At 32.1% G+C, this 17,963-nt stretch overlaps 1 protein-coding gene across 1 annotated transcript; it reads left to right on the top strand.

Moving 5' to 3' along the window:
• The first annotated feature begins 2,447 nt into the window (after positions 1-2,447).
• Positions 2,448-5,864, top strand: FTM1 (Plant stearoyl-acyl-carrier-protein desaturase family protein). The gene is made up of 2 exons (XM_028236489.2): positions 2,448-3,147; positions 5,162-5,864. The coding sequence occupies exons 1-2, from the start codon at positions 2,518-2,520 to the stop codon at positions 5,729-5,731; spliced, it is 1,200 nt and encodes a 399-aa protein (XP_028092290.2). The 5' UTR covers positions 2,448-2,517; the 3' UTR covers positions 5,732-5,864.
• Positions 5,865-17,963: the final 12,099 nt, after the last annotated feature.

Raw genomic sequence — 17,963 nt, 5'->3', positions numbered from 1 at the left:
TGGTGGTGGGTGGCAGGTGGGTGGTGGTGGTAGGTGGGTGGTGGGTGGTAGTGGTAGGTGGTGGTGGGTGGTGGGGGGTGGGTGGTGGGTGGTGGTGGCGGAAGACGGTGGTGGAAAATAGTAGTGGTGGGGGGTGGGTAATGGGTGGTGGTGGCGGAAGACGGTGGTGGAAAATGGTGGCGGGTGATGGCTAGGGTTGGGTGGTAAAAATAAAAAAATTCAAAACTCAAAACTCAAAACGGAAACACATTTTTTGAGTTTACAGTTTTTGGCCAAATTTATAAACTGAGACCACTGATTTATAAATCAAAAATTTTACTAAATAAATTTTATTTGAGTTTATAAAATTTTTATAAATATAAATAAAAAATTAAAAACAAATGTATCTATCACTTTCTCTTTTACATGTGTTGTGGGCGTCTCATGCAAAGAGTAAAATAGTAGATAATTTTTTAACAATTTTTATATATATTTTTTGCTCAAAACAAAATAAAGAAAAGAAAAAAGGGCATACATATAATATAATTAAAGAGGTTTGTTGGTTTTGCTGCCAAACATGTTTTTGATGTTTTTTTTAAGATTGAATGTTTTTGATGTTTTTTTAAGATTGAATGTTTTTGATGTTTGGATGTATATATACCGTGTGTGTCACAAACCCAGCAAGCAATTCAAACACATGCGCCAAGGTATAATCAGATCTTCCCACCTCACCTCACTCACTTTCTACATAACTGCCCCCCTTTTTTTTTGACCCACAGTTTTGCTCTTCTTAAATCTCTCTCTCTCTCTCTCAAAACCACTGCACCCATAGTTTCACCAACACAACAACATACCTCCAATTATTTCCTCTCGTTTTAAAATATTAGTCTCTTAATTTATTTTTTATTATTTTAAAATAATAATTTTTTATAAAAATTAAAAATTAAAATGATATAAATTTTTTATTATACTTTTTTTTTTAAAATTTATTAATAACACAAAAAATATAATTATGACAATTAATATTCTTTAAAAAACATACTATCAAAGAATAATTTTAAAAAATTAATATTTTTAAATTACAATAATTATATTACCAAAAAAAAATTAGATTTCCCAAATGATATTATTTTGAGATGGAAAGAGTATTATGTATTTTGGCCTATTCTAAGAAGAGATTAAAAGCCAACTTTTTAGTTTTTAATCTCTTTTAGATCACAACACCTCTTTATATTTCTACATATTTTAAAAAAAAAATTAAATTAAAATACTAGTTTTTAACCGACTTCCTAAAGCAACCCTTATACAGGTCAAATACAAACAAAAACACTTTTTAAATCATTATATTTATTTATTTATGGATGAATTACAAATATACTTTATGAGATTTACTTAAAATACAAATTATTTTATGTAATTCTAAAAATTATATCCCGTTCTTTTAAGTTTATAGTCATATAACAAATGACCATTGTATAAATAAATTATCAAGTCAATTAACAATTTTTACTGATATTAAAAATATATTTTAATTAACAATTCAAATAATTTTATTATTATATAGTAGAGAGACTAGTCAAAAATTTTATTTTTTTCTGTTAATGCTGTTAAATAAAAAATTTCACAATACATTATTTATAATTTTCAAAATCACATAAGACAATCTATATTTTAAACAAATCTCTCATTGGGTATATTTGTAATTTATCCTTTGTTTATTTATTTTTTATATTAACAAAAAATATATATCACTAGTGCCACACTATTTCCTAAAAAAAATATTTCGGTTTAAATACTGATGGATTACAAATAAAAAGTAGTTGTAAATCCTTTTACTTATAAATCATTTTATTCGTATAAAAATAAAATTCAATTCAAAACTTCACATATGATTTTCAAGAAACTTCACTGATAAAGAAGTTTACGCTTTGATTAAACATGAGCATGGAAAAACATTTATGGATTTATGGATTGAGCTCCTCATTTTCAAATTTTTTATTTTTGAAAATAATTTTGAAAGAAGTTTTTTTTTTTTTTTTTTTTTTTTATAAGGAAGGATTATTTGCTAATTTAAACAGAAATACTTATTACAAATATGGTTTTTAAGATTTATTTAAAATATGAGTTGCGTCCTATGGCTCTGGAAATTACATTTCGCTTTTTAAAATTTTTAATTTCATAATAAATGATCTTTTTTGTTAATAAATCAACAAATCAATTAAATTTTTTTAACAATGTTATAAATATATTTTAATTAATAAATCAAATAATTTTATTATTATATAAAAAAATATTAAAATTTTTATTTTTTCAATTCATTTGTAAAGAAATATTTACAATTTTTCAAAACATTTAAGCAAAACTTAAGATGTATTTGTAATTTATCCCATGCAAAATTGATCTCTGTGGCATAACTGTAATATAAAGCAGATGAAAGGTCAAATAAATAACATAATTTCTTATAAATATAAACAGCAACTCTGCACAGCCCAGAACCACAGACATAGCGAGAGAGAGAGAGGGGTGAAAAGGCTAACCATGCAGTCCTCAGTACTATCACGCTTCAGCCACCCTCTAGCATGGAGCCCACCTGGCCACATCCTCAACCACCACCTCTCCACCCCTCCTAACCACCCTTCTCTCACTTTCCGGCGGCGGCTACAACCCATCTCCGCCGTAGCATCACCACCAACACCAAGATTACGTCGTCAGATGACCCACTCAATGCCTCCTGAAAAAATAGAAGTCTTCAAGTCACTGGAGAGCTGGGCCTCCCAATGGGTCCTACCCCTCCTCAAGCCCGTCGACCAGTGCTGGCAACCCCAGGATTTCTTACCCGACCCGACATTACCGTTCGACGCATTCACCGATGAGGTTCGGACCCTCCGAGAGAGGACAGCTGGGCTGCCCGACGAGTACTTTGTGGTGCTCGTGGGTGATATGATCACGGAAGATGCATTGCCCACGTACCAGACCATGATCAACACGCTTGATGGGGTCCGAGATGAGACCGGGGCGAGTTTGTGCCCGTGGGCCGTATGGACCCGGTCCTGGACTGCGGAGGAGAAGCGCCATGGTGATTTGCTCCGAACGTTTTTGTATCTCTCGGGTCGGGTTGATATGTTGATGGTTGAGAAAACCGTGCAGTACTTAATTGGATCTGGCATGGTAAGTACCTAGTTGGTATCTATTGTGTGTTTAAGGAAATATAATATTTGATTAGAACAATTACCAAAAAGAAAAAAAAATAAAATAATCCAGGTTTGAGCTTTATAATAAACCTTCAATTTTAAATTCAATCAATTTAAAAATTAAAATATTGATTTATTTTTAATCTAAATATTTATCTATCTTTATTAAGTAAAATGGATAAAAAAAATTTTTTAATGTATTTTAGACATTAAACTTAATAAAATGATATTTTAATGATTAAATATTTTTTTTCTTTGATTTGTTACATGCTCAAATCTTGGGAATATTTTTTGTTGTAATTGTTCCTATTTTATTTGAGTAAATTGCACTGATCTCTTTTAAATTTTTTGAAAAAAGTATAAATAATTTTATAATTTTAACATAATTGTAATAATCTTTTAATGTTTTAATTCATATAAAATTTAATATTTGTTAACTTTATAAATAAAAAATGATATTATTAATTTTTTGATACTAGAATATATATTTCACTCTAATTCATTATATTTAACATACATATTTATATTAATTTTAATAAATTTAATCTTATTAAAACAAACATTAATGTCATTATCTCAAATTTATAGTATTTTTCAATCATATTTTGTAAAAAAAATTAGTGAAATATCATTTTCTAAGTTTGTATAGTGGAAGGAGTTCAAGATATATATATATATATATATATATATATTTTTATTAGTTAACGTCTTTTGATAAAATTTTTTGATAAAACTTCTCTATAATATGTTGAGATTGAAATTTATCTAAATCGAGCATAAATATTCTGTATAAAATATTGAATGATTCTAATTATTATAAAAATATTATATATTATTTATTTTATAAAATTTTAATATCTAAGAATTTTTTTTTTTTTAAAAAAACCTCCTATTTTTAGGGATGGCAACGGGGGTTAATGGGATGGGTATTAATTCTCCATCCCCATTCCCCTATAATTATTTTTCTCCATTCCCCATTTCCCATTTTCCATTGGTACTATCCTACCCATCTCCTAATGGGTTTGGATATTCTCCAACCACCCTCCCAATCTCCTAATGGGTTTGGATATTCCCCAACCCAACTTGACTATTTTTTTTTTTTTTTAAGATTCACAACCAAAGCTAAATAAACATTCAATCTTTTTCTTTTTTTTTTAATTTTTTTTTTAAGGTTCACAATTTATTTTATTTTATTTTATTTTTTTTAAAGATTCATAACTAAAACTAAATATACATTCAATCTCTTTTTATCTTTTATTTTTATTTTTTTAAAGATTCACAACCATTTTTTTTTAAAAAAAAAAAATTCACAACCAATGGATAACAGTCACACTGTTTCTCTGCTTTTGTTCTTACCTGACTTCATAAAACCGTGCTTGGCAATGATGCATATACTAGTGAATTGCATGATGGGTCTTGTATTTAAAAGAAAAAAATTATCGTCTTTACTGCCTTTGCATCTTTTGATTAATGCTGAAAAGTGATCGAATCAAATTTTTATGATTCATAATTTGATTCGATTCGAGATCATTTCGATTCACGATTCGAATCAAATTTTTTATAGAAATAGAATTTTTTTAAATAAATTTTAAAAAATTTAGATGTACATAAAATTTGACAAGAATAATGTGATAATGTTAGTTAATGTGTATTTGATTTTGTTGTTCATCTAAATAAAATAAAATAAAATAAGATTAAATACATATTTAGCTTTGGTTGTGAATCTTTAAAAAATAAATAAAAATTAGTTGTGAACCTTAAAAAAAAAAAAAAACAAAAAAACATATGGGGGAAATTAGTGGGTACCCATCCCCTGTGGATATTTAAAGAATATCACTTACCCTACCCAACGGATAAGAAAAAAGAAAAAAATCCATACATATGGGTTGGATCTCCATAAATACCCATAGATAGGTTATCCATTTCCATGCCTACCTATTTTGCAACCCTAAAACTAAAATGCATATAATAATATTGTTTGTGCTTGACAGGACCCCGGGACAGAAAACAATCCGTACTTGGGCTTCGTGTACACATCATTCCAAGAGCGCGCCACGTTCATCTCTCACGGCAACACGGCGCGCCTAGCCAAGGAGAGCGGGGATCCAGTGCTTGCGCGCATATGTGGAACAATCGCATCAGACGAAAAGCGCCACGAGAACGCCTACGCTCGGATCGTCGAGAAGCTCCTCGAGGTGGACCCAAGTGGGGCCATGATAGCCATATCAGACATGATGCGGAAGAAGATCACCATGCCAGCCCACCTTATGTACGATGGTCGTGACCCAAAGCTCTTCGAGCACTTCTCTGCAGTGGCACAGAGATTAGGGGTTTACACTGCCGATGATTACGCAGACATTCTCGAATTTTTGATTGGACGGTGGAGATTGGAGAAACTGGAAGAGTTGAATGCTGAGGGAAGGCGTGCACAGGACTTCGTGTGTGGGTTAGCACCTAGGATTAGGAAGCTGCAGGAGCGAGCCGATGAGAGGGCGCGGATGATGGAGCCGCATGGAGCGAGCTTCAGCTGGATTTTCAATAAAGAAGTGGCCCTGCTTTGATCCCCAAAATGTGTAAGCATCATAATGCATCAAGTTTTATGTTCTGAACTATATGTAATATGTACGTGGCTTTTTCGAATTTAGAGCCAACTTTTAATACGGGATCTATATATTCAAAAATATACTTTGTCAATTTTTTTTTCTTTTCCATATTTTATCGTACTTGTGCATCTGTTAAAATTTATTTAAATATACATTGAAATAAAAAAATTATTAAAATAATTTAAATTGAAGTATCAAATAAAAAGTAAATTAATTATAATAAAAATTATTTAAATATCATTTTCTTGTATTTTTAACTGTAAAATTATTAATTTAGTTTGCTTAATCCAAATTACAAGTTAAATAGTTTTCGATAGATAAAATTGTTAATTTATTTAATATTTTATTTGACATTATTGAGTTATAACGCCCAAAATAGATGACGTTAAATAACTGATGATCCCATCCATTAAAATAGAGGGGATTTTGATCAAAATTCTCTCATAATAAAATTTTAATAAATTAAAGATAAATACAAAAAGTTTTTTTAAAAAAAAGTCCAATACTTATTATTATTATTATCAATATATTAAATTTTAAAATAATATAATTTTGATCTACATATTGGTTTTTAATAAAATTAGTATTTTTAGAATTTTCTCGTCAAGATTTATCAAATAATATTTATGTTAACTATAAAAAAAATTTAAAAAAATAATAGCAATTATTACCGTTGAAATTGATGTAAATAATAGTATGTTACTCTCTTTGATAATAACATTGTTATTTTATCTCATAATAACATATTACTCTGGTAATATTGTCTAAGACGAAAAAAATGATACTTTTACTTTGTCTTTTTTCAATTATGTGCCTCCCCTTTAGGGGATTTATGAAGTAAAATAAATTGGATTGTCCTTTTCTGTTAGCAAGGGTCCAATGGAAGAGTTTTGACTAAATTTTCTTTAAAATAATTCCAATTTGATTAATCAATTCTCTAAATCCATATTTTATTCATATGAGAATTGTGAAAAAAGATCTACATGCATTACACATTCAAACCCTCTTAAGTTGAATTCATAGTATGTGCGAATCATACAATGACAAGAATAAATAACAAGTAAATGTCTAAAAGGTTACAAATTTTGAGGCTCAAACTTGGTTATACCTCAATTTGAGGTGCATTATGGACTTATTTTTATGATCTGAACCATCCATTTTGTAGGATTTGTTGAGTATTTCATGCCTATCAAAAATCATATTTATCGGATATCAATAATTATATGATCGAATTGCATATTTTTTATGCTATTTCTCAAAAGAAAAACTTAATTGTTATTTTTTTTTATCAATCATATAGTTATTGATATCCGATTAGTATGATTTTGGTAGGCATGACATACTCAACAAACTCTATAAAATGAACGGTTCATCTCGTAAAAATAAGCCCATAATGCACCTTAAATTGAGGTATAACAGTCACTGTTGTGTAAAAGGCACAGCAGTGACCCTAATTCCTGTGACGTATGATATTTATCATATTCACAATTAACATTTCTTTTCATTTCCATAATATAAACATATGCACAACATGTTATCATAAATTTCTCAACAACAACTCTCATCCCTTTCATAGATATCTTGACAACATAATAACATGAGAAAGATTTCTTCAAATTTCAAGAGATTTAACAATAATTTTATAGATATTTCACAAATTTCACTTTTCTCCAATTTGCCTCGAAACCTAGGGTTTGATCAAAAGAAGGGTTTTCCTTCATTTCCAAATATTTTCTTGCATATACCTTCAAGCAGTATTTCTCTAACATTTTCTAGGCCCAACACTCCAAAACTCAAAACCCAAACTCGGAAACCATAACAAAATGGACAAACAAGTGCTAAAATTATATATATAACTCAAACAAACTCCTTACCTCAAGATTTCAGAAAAAAAAAGAGAGAAGAAGATGAAGGCCTTGTTTGGTTTGACTTGGGAAATAAGTTTTCAAAAAATATTTTGGAAAGAAAGTTTAGAAATTTTTGTAGTTTGTTTGGTTGTATATTTTGAAAATAGTTTTGAAATTTTGGAGTTTGGGATAATTTGATATTTTGTTGTAATTGAGTAGATGTATATGACAGAAAAAGTGATTGAAAAGGAGAGAGGAGAGAGAATGTCACGACCCGCTTTCCGTACTCAAGGGTTAAGTATCGTGATGGCCAGTAACTGAAGTTACGTCTGGCCAATTCTTGAACAAATAAATAAACGCGAGCGGAAATAATATTTAAGTGAAGGTACCAAAATAATCATCGGAACTTGTATTTAATTAAATTGTCGGAGCTGAACATATGTCTACAAAGTGCTTTGTGCCTACCCCATGCGCTAACCCTGACATGTCACTTGAAAGTAGTAAACAACTATAAGCACATGGTAGAGTGAAAAATATTATACTGAGTATAAGGGTATAAAATTCACTATGGATAATTATTGGTTAAACAGACCTTGATATTAAAATACAGAATATATGATACGAAAATCATTTAACATATAATATAAAATAATCATAACCACGATACAAAACGGAACATAACAGATGTATGGACTCAAGAGATGGCTCGTACGAACTCTAGAGGTGACTCCCACAATAGTACAGCACTTAGCTCCGTACAGCATTTTGCTCCATACCAGAAATTAGAGTGTCAGTGGATCTATGACAAACAGATGGTCACAAAGTGACTAATCAGAAGACTAATGGTTATTTAAGTTCCCCAAGACATAGAATCTCCGTGGTGATACTTATAAAATAATTACTCAAAATACATTTTAATAAACAGTTATATTTATGGGTTTTCCTTAGTATATCAAATAAGGTTCATAAATAAATAACATAACTAAAAATGCTAATATAATATATAGAACACAATTTATATAAAATAAATTATGATAACTCAAAATATATATAAAATATATTATGATAACTCAAGATATAATATAACTCACTTTAATATTAACCCTTACTATTTTCTTCTTATTTGTACTACCCCTCTCACGACTGTTCCTTTGTTCTCCTTTTTCCCTTCTATTTCCTTCGTTCCATTCACTTAGGTTCAATTCTTAAAATAAGTATATACCCTTTTTTTTCTGATAATATATAATCTCTAATTTAATTACATTTTATCTCATATACCCATAACATTTAATAATTTATTTTACTCTTACGAAATATTTAATTAAACATTTAAGATTTTTCCCATTTATAATTAAATAATACTAAAATAAAATTTAAGAAACAACTTAAATTTTCGGGTTGTTACAAAAAAATAAGTGATTGATTGATGTATAAGAGAGAGAAAGTGATTTTGAAAATTTTTTGAGAAAAATTACAAAACAAACAAAATTTTCAAAAATTTTCTTCAAAATCTTTTTCTCAAAGCCAAACCAAACAAGGCCGAAAAGTTTCGAAATCAACTATGTTAAAATCGATCTTTACTATGGACAACGTAGCCCTTGATGAGCTCTCCAAAATTAAAGAAGACTCTAGGATCAAAATCTCAAAGAATATGGAGAGATCAAGGTAGTCAATAAGGTAGGTGGAGGGTTCTAGAAAGAGTTGAGAGAAAAGAGAGTGAGAGTAAATGTAGAGAGAGAGTGTGAAGTGAAAAGTGAAATAAAAGTGTGTAAGGGCTCAAATTTTAAGTGATTAGACACATATTTCGGAGCAGGCTGCGGATAGACTGCTCGAGCGACCAAACTCATGCTCGAACGAACAATTCAAACTCCCAGAATCTCTCTCCTCCCTGCAAAGGACTGCTTGAGCGACGAAACTTTCGCTCGATCGAAGAAACTTTCACTCAAGCAAAGAATACAAACTCCTAGAAGTTCAAACTATAAAATGAGATATTGGAAGGTCGACGTTACCGCTCGAACGAAGAAATACCGCTCGGGCAGTCCCAACTTAGAACAGAGACCAGAGATATCTTAATACACTCCCATTAATCCCGAACTTGCTCCAACACTCACAAATACAAAATAACATCTCAAAACACTCTAGGATATACTCGAAGAACTCTAAAGAAAGAACCGACAACAACATGAGATTCATAAGGTTCTAAAATAGCAAGAATGATCAAAAGAAGTGGAAATTCTACACTAAAACACCTAATTTGTTTTAAAAAAAATCTGGGAACATCAAACGAGTAAAGGTAAGATTTAATCAATTTTAATTTAAAAAGAGTAACTGTAAGTAGTATATTTAATTGTATTTTGTACATAATTTATACATTTGAAAAATAATCATTTAATAATTTTAAACAATTCATCACATCAATAAGTTTTTTTTTATTTTTTATTTTTTGTAGTTAAAATAGCTATATGTTAATTTTAATAATTTACCACATCAATCATATATTAATTTTAAATTGTAACTGAATTTTGTTGAGATTTTTTAATTTTTAATGAATATTTTTTTATAAAAAATTTTCCAGGCCTCAAAAGCGAAGACTTCCCTGACCGGCCCTGAATATAATGAACTAATAAAATAAATAGGATTTTAGTGTGCCTTGAGTAGGATTTTCATCTGGGAAAATGCATGAGACCCCCAGTGGGGGTACTGGGGGTCCCTTCTGATTGGCCCAAAAAACTGTTTGTTTGTTTGTTTCCTTTTTTTTTTTTTTTAGCCACTGACAGCCCCCCACGTGGAGGTAAGAGGGGGGGGGGGGGAGGGGGATGCCTTGGAGCTGGGGGTCTCCAGCATTTCCCTTTGGTCTGGCCAAATACGATATACTTTTGCTCAAATTATTACTTTTCATTTATGATTTAGTTAGTAGTGTAATCTGCTTTGCCTAGTTTTCACACCCGAAAGTATTGTCTAAATTAGTTCAACGAAAATGTTATTGAATTAAAAAAAAAATCAATTTTATTCTAAAATGAGTTTAACATTGTAGATTTAAAATTTATAAAATGTGAGTTATATTTAAAATGATTGTAATATATATATATATATATATATATATTTGAGTTGGTAATATTGTTGTTAATTCAATATTTGTTAAAAAATATGGATAAATTACTAATAAGTTTTAATAGTTGGACTTAATTTCTATGAAGTCTTATTGAAAATAAGTCATAGTAAAATCATCGTTAAAAATAAATTTTTATGACCATTTTTTGCATATGTCGTTAAAATTTAACAATTAGTGACTTTTTTTTGGTCATGAGTTTTATAAATTGTCATTAAAACTTACAATTAATGAGATTTTTTTGTGACGAATTTTTCAGACTGTCACTAAAAATTAAAAATTAGTGACCTTTTTTGACGATTTTTTAAACAGTCGCTAAAACTTATAATTAATGACATTTTTTATGACAAAATTTTCAAACTGTCACTGAAAATTAAACATTAGTGACTTTTTTCAATAGCATTTAACGAAAAATGTCATTAATTATCATATAACTTATTAGACAATAAATTTTCCTATTAAGACCTACACGTAAATCTCTTTGAATAATGAATTTTTTATGTGTTCTGTACGAGCACGAAATTATCTTCTCGTATAATCCTGTTGATCAAGTCTGTGCTCCTCCAAACGTCGTCGCTTTACTCCCTGAAAACACAAACGTGAGCTAGCCGGCGGGTGTGTGCCAGATACCTCTCCGATGCCTAAGTCAGCAAAATAGACAAAAGCTTTGTGTATTCGAGAGTCAAAGTTGTGTTACCTGTACTCAGGTTATGTTGTGAGCCTTTATAGGTTCTGCGTAGCACAATCCTAGTTGGACTCTTATTCCTCCATGTAGAGTACTCCTAGGAATCACACTCTTGAAAGATAATACTTATCCTTCAACACCCTCCTCACTGCTTAAACCAAGTGAGATGGTTTTACCATAGTTGGATGACAGTATGACCGAGCTAACACTAGCCCTTTGTCATACTTAATCCAATGTCTTCACATGCAATACATAACTCGGTTCTCCTTTAACTTGTACCTCGGTTTTGGCCTGTTGAGATCGAGCTAACTATACCAAGCTTCGACCGAGCTATCAAGAGCAAGGTCCTCCACAAGAAGCCCAAATACCTCATCTCTGAATATTATGATCGAGCTAATTATCACCACTCCGACCGTGGTGATTGTAAACATACTTGGACTGAGCTAACAACAAGGTCCATTTTGCTAAGCTCTTTTTACCATGGCCCATTACTACGCCTGGGCCTAGCTCGGCCCTAATACACATAAAAACTCCCTCTCATGTTCCACCTGACACCTTTCAATTGCAATAAACTTTGGTTTGATTTTCAATAGTACAACTTTCATTAAAGCCATGTGATAGCTTTTAATTAATCTTATGGTTCTTCTATTTTCAATGGTGGTCAAATTTATTTAATTGTATGGTGTGGAAAATTATCTTTCAACAGTACATCTAACCATTGCACATTTAAAAATAAATAAATACAAGAAATGGCTCATTTAATCTCTTTTTATTTTAAAAAACACTTGTGTACTGGTAAAAATTTAGTTATTAGCTCAATTTCTTACAATGCCACTAATATGAAAGGGTTCGTTAAATAGATATATCGTTTTTTTTACACAGAGATTAGAGTTTTTTTTACACAGAAATGGATATACTGTTTTTTTAAATAGATTACTGTTTGAAGCAATTTTTGCTATTGAATCATTTCTTGTCAACCATTCAAATATATTGAATTCATGCCAAAAGATTTTAATCTTATGATTTAAGAAATAATTGATATGAATAAAAATTAAATAAGAGATGTAATTGGCATGATTTTTTGTGGTAAGAATATATTCATACAGTATATATCTAGGCAATACCACAAGTAGGGATATAAGAAAAATTGAAAAAATCAATTAAACCAATTGAATAGAACCAAACTATCCATATTTGATCTATTTTTTAACAAGATTTGGTTTGTGCGGTTTTTAAATTTGATTTTTTTCGGTTCGGTATTGATTTATGCACCTTATGTACCAAATTAAACCGAAACTGACTGTTTCAACATATATTATTATAATATATATAATTTAATAACATAATAATATTAATAAGTATAATAAATTATTAATCTCAACTAATTAACCCTATCATTCCTATAACATAAGTTAGTACACCATAAAATACTTTTATGGGAGTAGCTTTTCTCCAGTCCGATCTAGGACTGGAGGGTGTTGTTAGATCCGTGGGGGCCCACCACAGGTCCTGTTTCAATAATACGAATTGTTCAATGTGTAGAACTCGTCGAGTACTATATGCTTATAAAAAATACGTTGATCGAATATTGATAGATATACGATCAAATTAGTTTTGTATAAAAAAAAAAAATGGACGGTGAACAAATTAACGATTGATAGAAAACTGATCCGATGAGATAACTATCGATTTCCGATCAACGTGATTTTTACAGGAATATAGTACTCGACGAGTTCTATACATTGAACGGTTCAGATTATCGAAATGGACCCGTGATGGGCCCCCACGGGCCTAACAGCACCCTCCAGTCCGATCTAGGACTGGAGGGAAGCTGCTCCCTACTTTTATTATATATAATCTTAACTCTAACTCATTATTCTTGAAACCTTAGTATTTATTATTAGTTTTTGTTTGTATTTTTGTTAATCTAAAAATTGTAAAATATTTATTAAATGGATGGATAGGACATGTTTGAAATGGTTGACAAATGACTAATCAATATTTTTACATAAATGAGTGACTATACTAAAAAGTAGCTTAAATTTGAAAGATACTAAATCGATTAAATCGCACTAAACCGAACCATTTTAATTGATTCGGTACGGTGTGGTTTGATAGGAGAAGCGCTTTGTATCGGTACTCAAAATAATAAAACTGACATTATCAATTCGATAAAATTTTTTACTTAAATACCAACCATACCGAACCGATTACATCCCTAACCACATAATACATCTCACCAAAGAAAGATTAGTGAATTCTCAGCTATGCTCTCTATTTTAAAATCAACCATCACATTTTAAGCAGATTGAAACCCTCATTCAATAAAGTACATAGGTGAAGTGTAACGCCCAAAAAATTTGGGTAGGGTATATCTATTTATATAACAAACCCACCTGATAGACAAACGCATATTTATAGCTAACTATTCCATACATCTATTTCCATTTAATCCCAAATGCCAAATACATGTTGTTCACATCTCAATGCCCCAATTCTAATCACAAGCATGCATTTTATAACAAGTATGAAATGGAAGCCAAACAGATAATAAGTGCCCTACAGGCTTACAAATTTATCCAAGAACATTCTTAGTTACACAAAATGAAGTTTCAACTCAACACAAATACAACCCCGGGCTTACATTTAATAAATAACCATAAAACAAAAATGGAGCCTCAACTCCGAGTCTTCCCAAGTTAGTGCCTTGACAGAGGCATATCACATGTACCTGAAATGGTTTCCCTTATAGGGTGAGCCATAGCCCAATAGAGATATACTGTACAACATATAGACCATGACATGACTAAAGAGGAGTATGCTCATGCCATGCTCATGATAAAACAGTTTATCTCTCTTTTTATAAAGCATGCAATGCTGATAGGCAACAACAGATAAAAAACCATTTCCATTTTAAACCATATCTATTACATGAATACAGGCTCTGTGAGTCTCTAGGTGAGTGTCTGCAAGTAGGCCCTAATGCACTACCATTGTCATTTTTACCAGTAAACTGGAAGGCTCGATACCTAACCGCGCAGTTCTACACCCCCTACCCAGATTCACAAAGTATTCATCTTTTCGTAAACAGATACATTTCCAAACATTTCTCAAAAACAAATACATTTCTAATGAAATGAATGTAATGCAATGTCTAATGCAACAAATGAGGAATGTGGTTCAATTTACCTAAGTCTCATGCATTTCTATAACAATCGTGTCTATTATCCACTGATAGTCCAAAACAGATATTTTTAAACAGATATTTAAACAATTAAATTTCAAAATTTTCTATAAATATAATCTATTCCACATCTCATCAAATATGAACAACTACACTATTTTTCATATCACAATCACGTCCAGTAACCTCTCAAGGTCCATTTTTAACCGTGTCGGTTTTATTCCAACAGATACATTAAGCAAAATAATACCGTTAATGCCCAAGAAAACATCATTTTCTTTCCTAACTCATTCTCGAAGCATTATTCAACTATGACATCCTATTTTGATCAAAAGCCCCCAAAGTTAAACACAATTCCTTTATTTTCTTTAAAAATGCTCTTTTGGTCGTAAACCGGTAAAAATTTCAAAACCGATCGAATCGAAGTCCGTTTTTGTTCAAATTTAAAACATAGCTATTTCATAACCTTATAAACATATTCCAAGTTTACACTTTCGCAATTTGGGCATCAACTCTTTATTTTTCTCAAAATTTCTCTTTTAAACAAATAAATCACAAATTTTCCAAAAATTCTAATTAAATTATATACAACTCTAAGCTCCATATAATCATGTAAAAGTGCATAAAGAAGTGTAGGAAAAATCCCTACCTCAAGCCAAGAAGCTTTCAAATTTTTTGGTAACAGAAATTAAATCTGCTCGGAGCCAAACGGCGCATTTTCCACCCTCTACGTTTTGATCCAAAGCACTAGGGGTCAAAAATGAGTTACACTGGATCAAACCCATGAAAAACCAACATTGGAACCCTTTTTTTCTTTCTTCCTCACAGCATTCTCCCAAAAATTGAACAAAAAATCCTTTTTGGTTACTATTTATAGATATATACACCTAAACAAATATCTAACTATATATACACACCTATATATATATATCAATTAAAAATACATTTCAACATCTTTAATGACAAAAATAAATATAAAATTTTCTTAACACAGAATATGTTTCATTTAATGGTACACACCATAAATATTCATAATTTTTTTATGGTAATCAAATAATAATAATAAAACCACAACACTATTACATGGTTCCTAACGGGTTACAATTTAATCAATTGGGTCCAAAATGAATGGAGTTTAATAATTTAAAATAAATCCCCAACTGAGATTAAAGTGTAAATTCAATTTGATTCAACTCGTTACAACATTTCCTCCTTAAGGAATTTCATTCTCGAAATTTAAACTAGATAACATCGCTGAATCAAAATCAATTACTACTGTAGAAACGCAATCATGGCATAATAACACAACCTCCCAATTAAACATAAGAAATTCACCCTACTCCATAACATATACAATGTACATCCTAATATCAAAATAACATTTCTATTACAACTCTCAAACATCGATAAAAAGGTCTAGATACTTCTCACGGACTTTAGCCTTACGTTCTCAAGTCGCCTCCTTAACCCCGTGGTGTCTCCACAACACTTTCACCAAGGGAATTGTCTTGCCACGCAAGACCTGATCCCGAGTGTCTAAGATCCTCACTGGTCTTTCCTCATAAGAGACATCCTCTCCCACCTCTAACTCAGTCCAATCTAACACGTGTGATAGATCGGGCTCGTATTTCCGAAGCATAGAAATATGAAAAACATCGTGAACTCTAGATAGTGGTGGTGGCAATGTTAACCGATATGCCACTTCCCCAATACGCTCCAAAATCTCAAAAGGCCCAATAAAGCGCGGAGACAACTTCCCTCTCTTCCCAAACCTCATCAAACCCCGCTTAGGTGAGATCTTAAGAAATACATGATCTCCAACCTCAAAAGATAACGACCTCCTTCTACGATCGGCGTAGCTCTTCTAACGACTCTAAGCTGTAACCAACCTCTTATGGATAAGAGCAGTCTTCTCCATCGTTTCCCGAACCAACTCTGGGCCTATCATAGGTGCATTACCCACCTCGGCCCAACACACTGGGGATTTACACGATCAGCCATACAAGGCCTGAAATGGTGCCATACCAATATTCGACTGGAAACTGTTGTTGTAGGCAAACTCCACTAAAGGCAAGTGTTTCTCCCAAGACCCCTTGAAATCAAGAACACAACCCCGAAACACATCCTCAAGGATCTGAATAGTACGCTATGATTGCCCATCAGTTTGAGGATGATAGGCGGTGCTAAAAGTCAACTTAAAGCCCAAGGCACTCTGTAGGCTCTGCCACAACCGAGTCGTAAAACGTGGGTCTCTATTTGAGACAATAGTCACTAGAACCCCATGAAGTCGGACTATGTCTCGAATATAAAGGTCGGCAAGATGATCTACAGAGTCACTCATGCACATAGGTACACAATGTGTTGACTTAGTCAGCCGATCCACAATCACCCAAATGGGATCACTACCCTGCTGAGTCCTCGAAAGACTCACAACGAAATCCATAGTGACATGCTCCCACTTCCACTAGGCTATAGGCAAGGGTTTTAACAAATCCGCTGGCCTCTGGTGCTTGGCCTTCACTTGCTGACAAGTAAGGCATCTTAACACAAAAATGCTACATCCCTCTTCATCACCTTCCACCAAAACTGGCGGCTAAGATCATGGTACATCTTCATACCTCCCGGATGCACCGCAAGGTGTGAGTGATGAAACTCACGGAGTACCTTCTCCCGGCAAGACTCTGGCACAAAAAGTTGGTCAACATATCTAATACTTGAATCAGAATGCACATTCAGACCCCTTTCCACCTTACCACTAGCATTCTTCTCTCGGATGGTCTCAACTTCTGGATCACCCCTCTGTGCCTCAATAACTCGACTCACTAGTGTAGGTTGTGCAACTACAGTAAACAAGGTAGCCAACTCAGCAGACTCGCTAAGATGCAAGTCAAACTCGCCGATAGTACCCAACATCTCCCATTCCCAAACAAGAATACAAGTTACACTGCCAGAGGATTTCTGACTCAAAGCATCGGCCACAACATTGGCCTTCCCGGGATGATAATGTAATTCGAAATCATAGTCCTCCATGAACTCCATCCACCTCTTCTGCCTCAGATTCAGATCCTTCTAAGAAAACAAGTACTTTAGACTCTTATGATCCGAGAACACCTCAAAGTTCTCGCCATATAAATAATGCCTCCAGATCTTCAGGGCAAAGATCACTGCTGCTAACTCTAGATCATGAGTAGGGCAGTTCCTCTCGTGAATCTTTAACTGCCGTGAACCATAAGCAACTACCTTCCCCTCCTGCATCAAAACACAACCCAAACCTTCACGAGATGCGTCAAAATATACAGCATAACCCAAACCCCTCTCCGGGATAATCAAAACTGGAGCAGTAGTAAGTCTAATTTTTAACTCTG

Source organism: Camellia sinensis, chromosome 3, assembly GCF_055761805.1.
Source record: "Camellia sinensis isolate YWXY chromosome 3, ASM5576180v1, whole genome shotgun sequence".
NCBI lineage: Eukaryota > Viridiplantae > Streptophyta > Magnoliopsida > Ericales > Theaceae > Camellia > Camellia sinensis.
This window is presented reverse-complemented; position numbering and strand designations above follow the sequence as displayed.

Coding starts and splice junctions, on each gene's coding strand:
- FTM1 (XM_028236489.2), top strand. CDS start 2,518: ATGCAGTCCTCAGTACTATCACGCTTCAGCCACCCTCTAGCATGGAGC. Junction 3,148..5,161: donor ACTTAATTGGATCTGGCATG/GTAAGTACCTAG, acceptor TGTGCTTGACAG/GACCCCGGGACAGAAAACAA.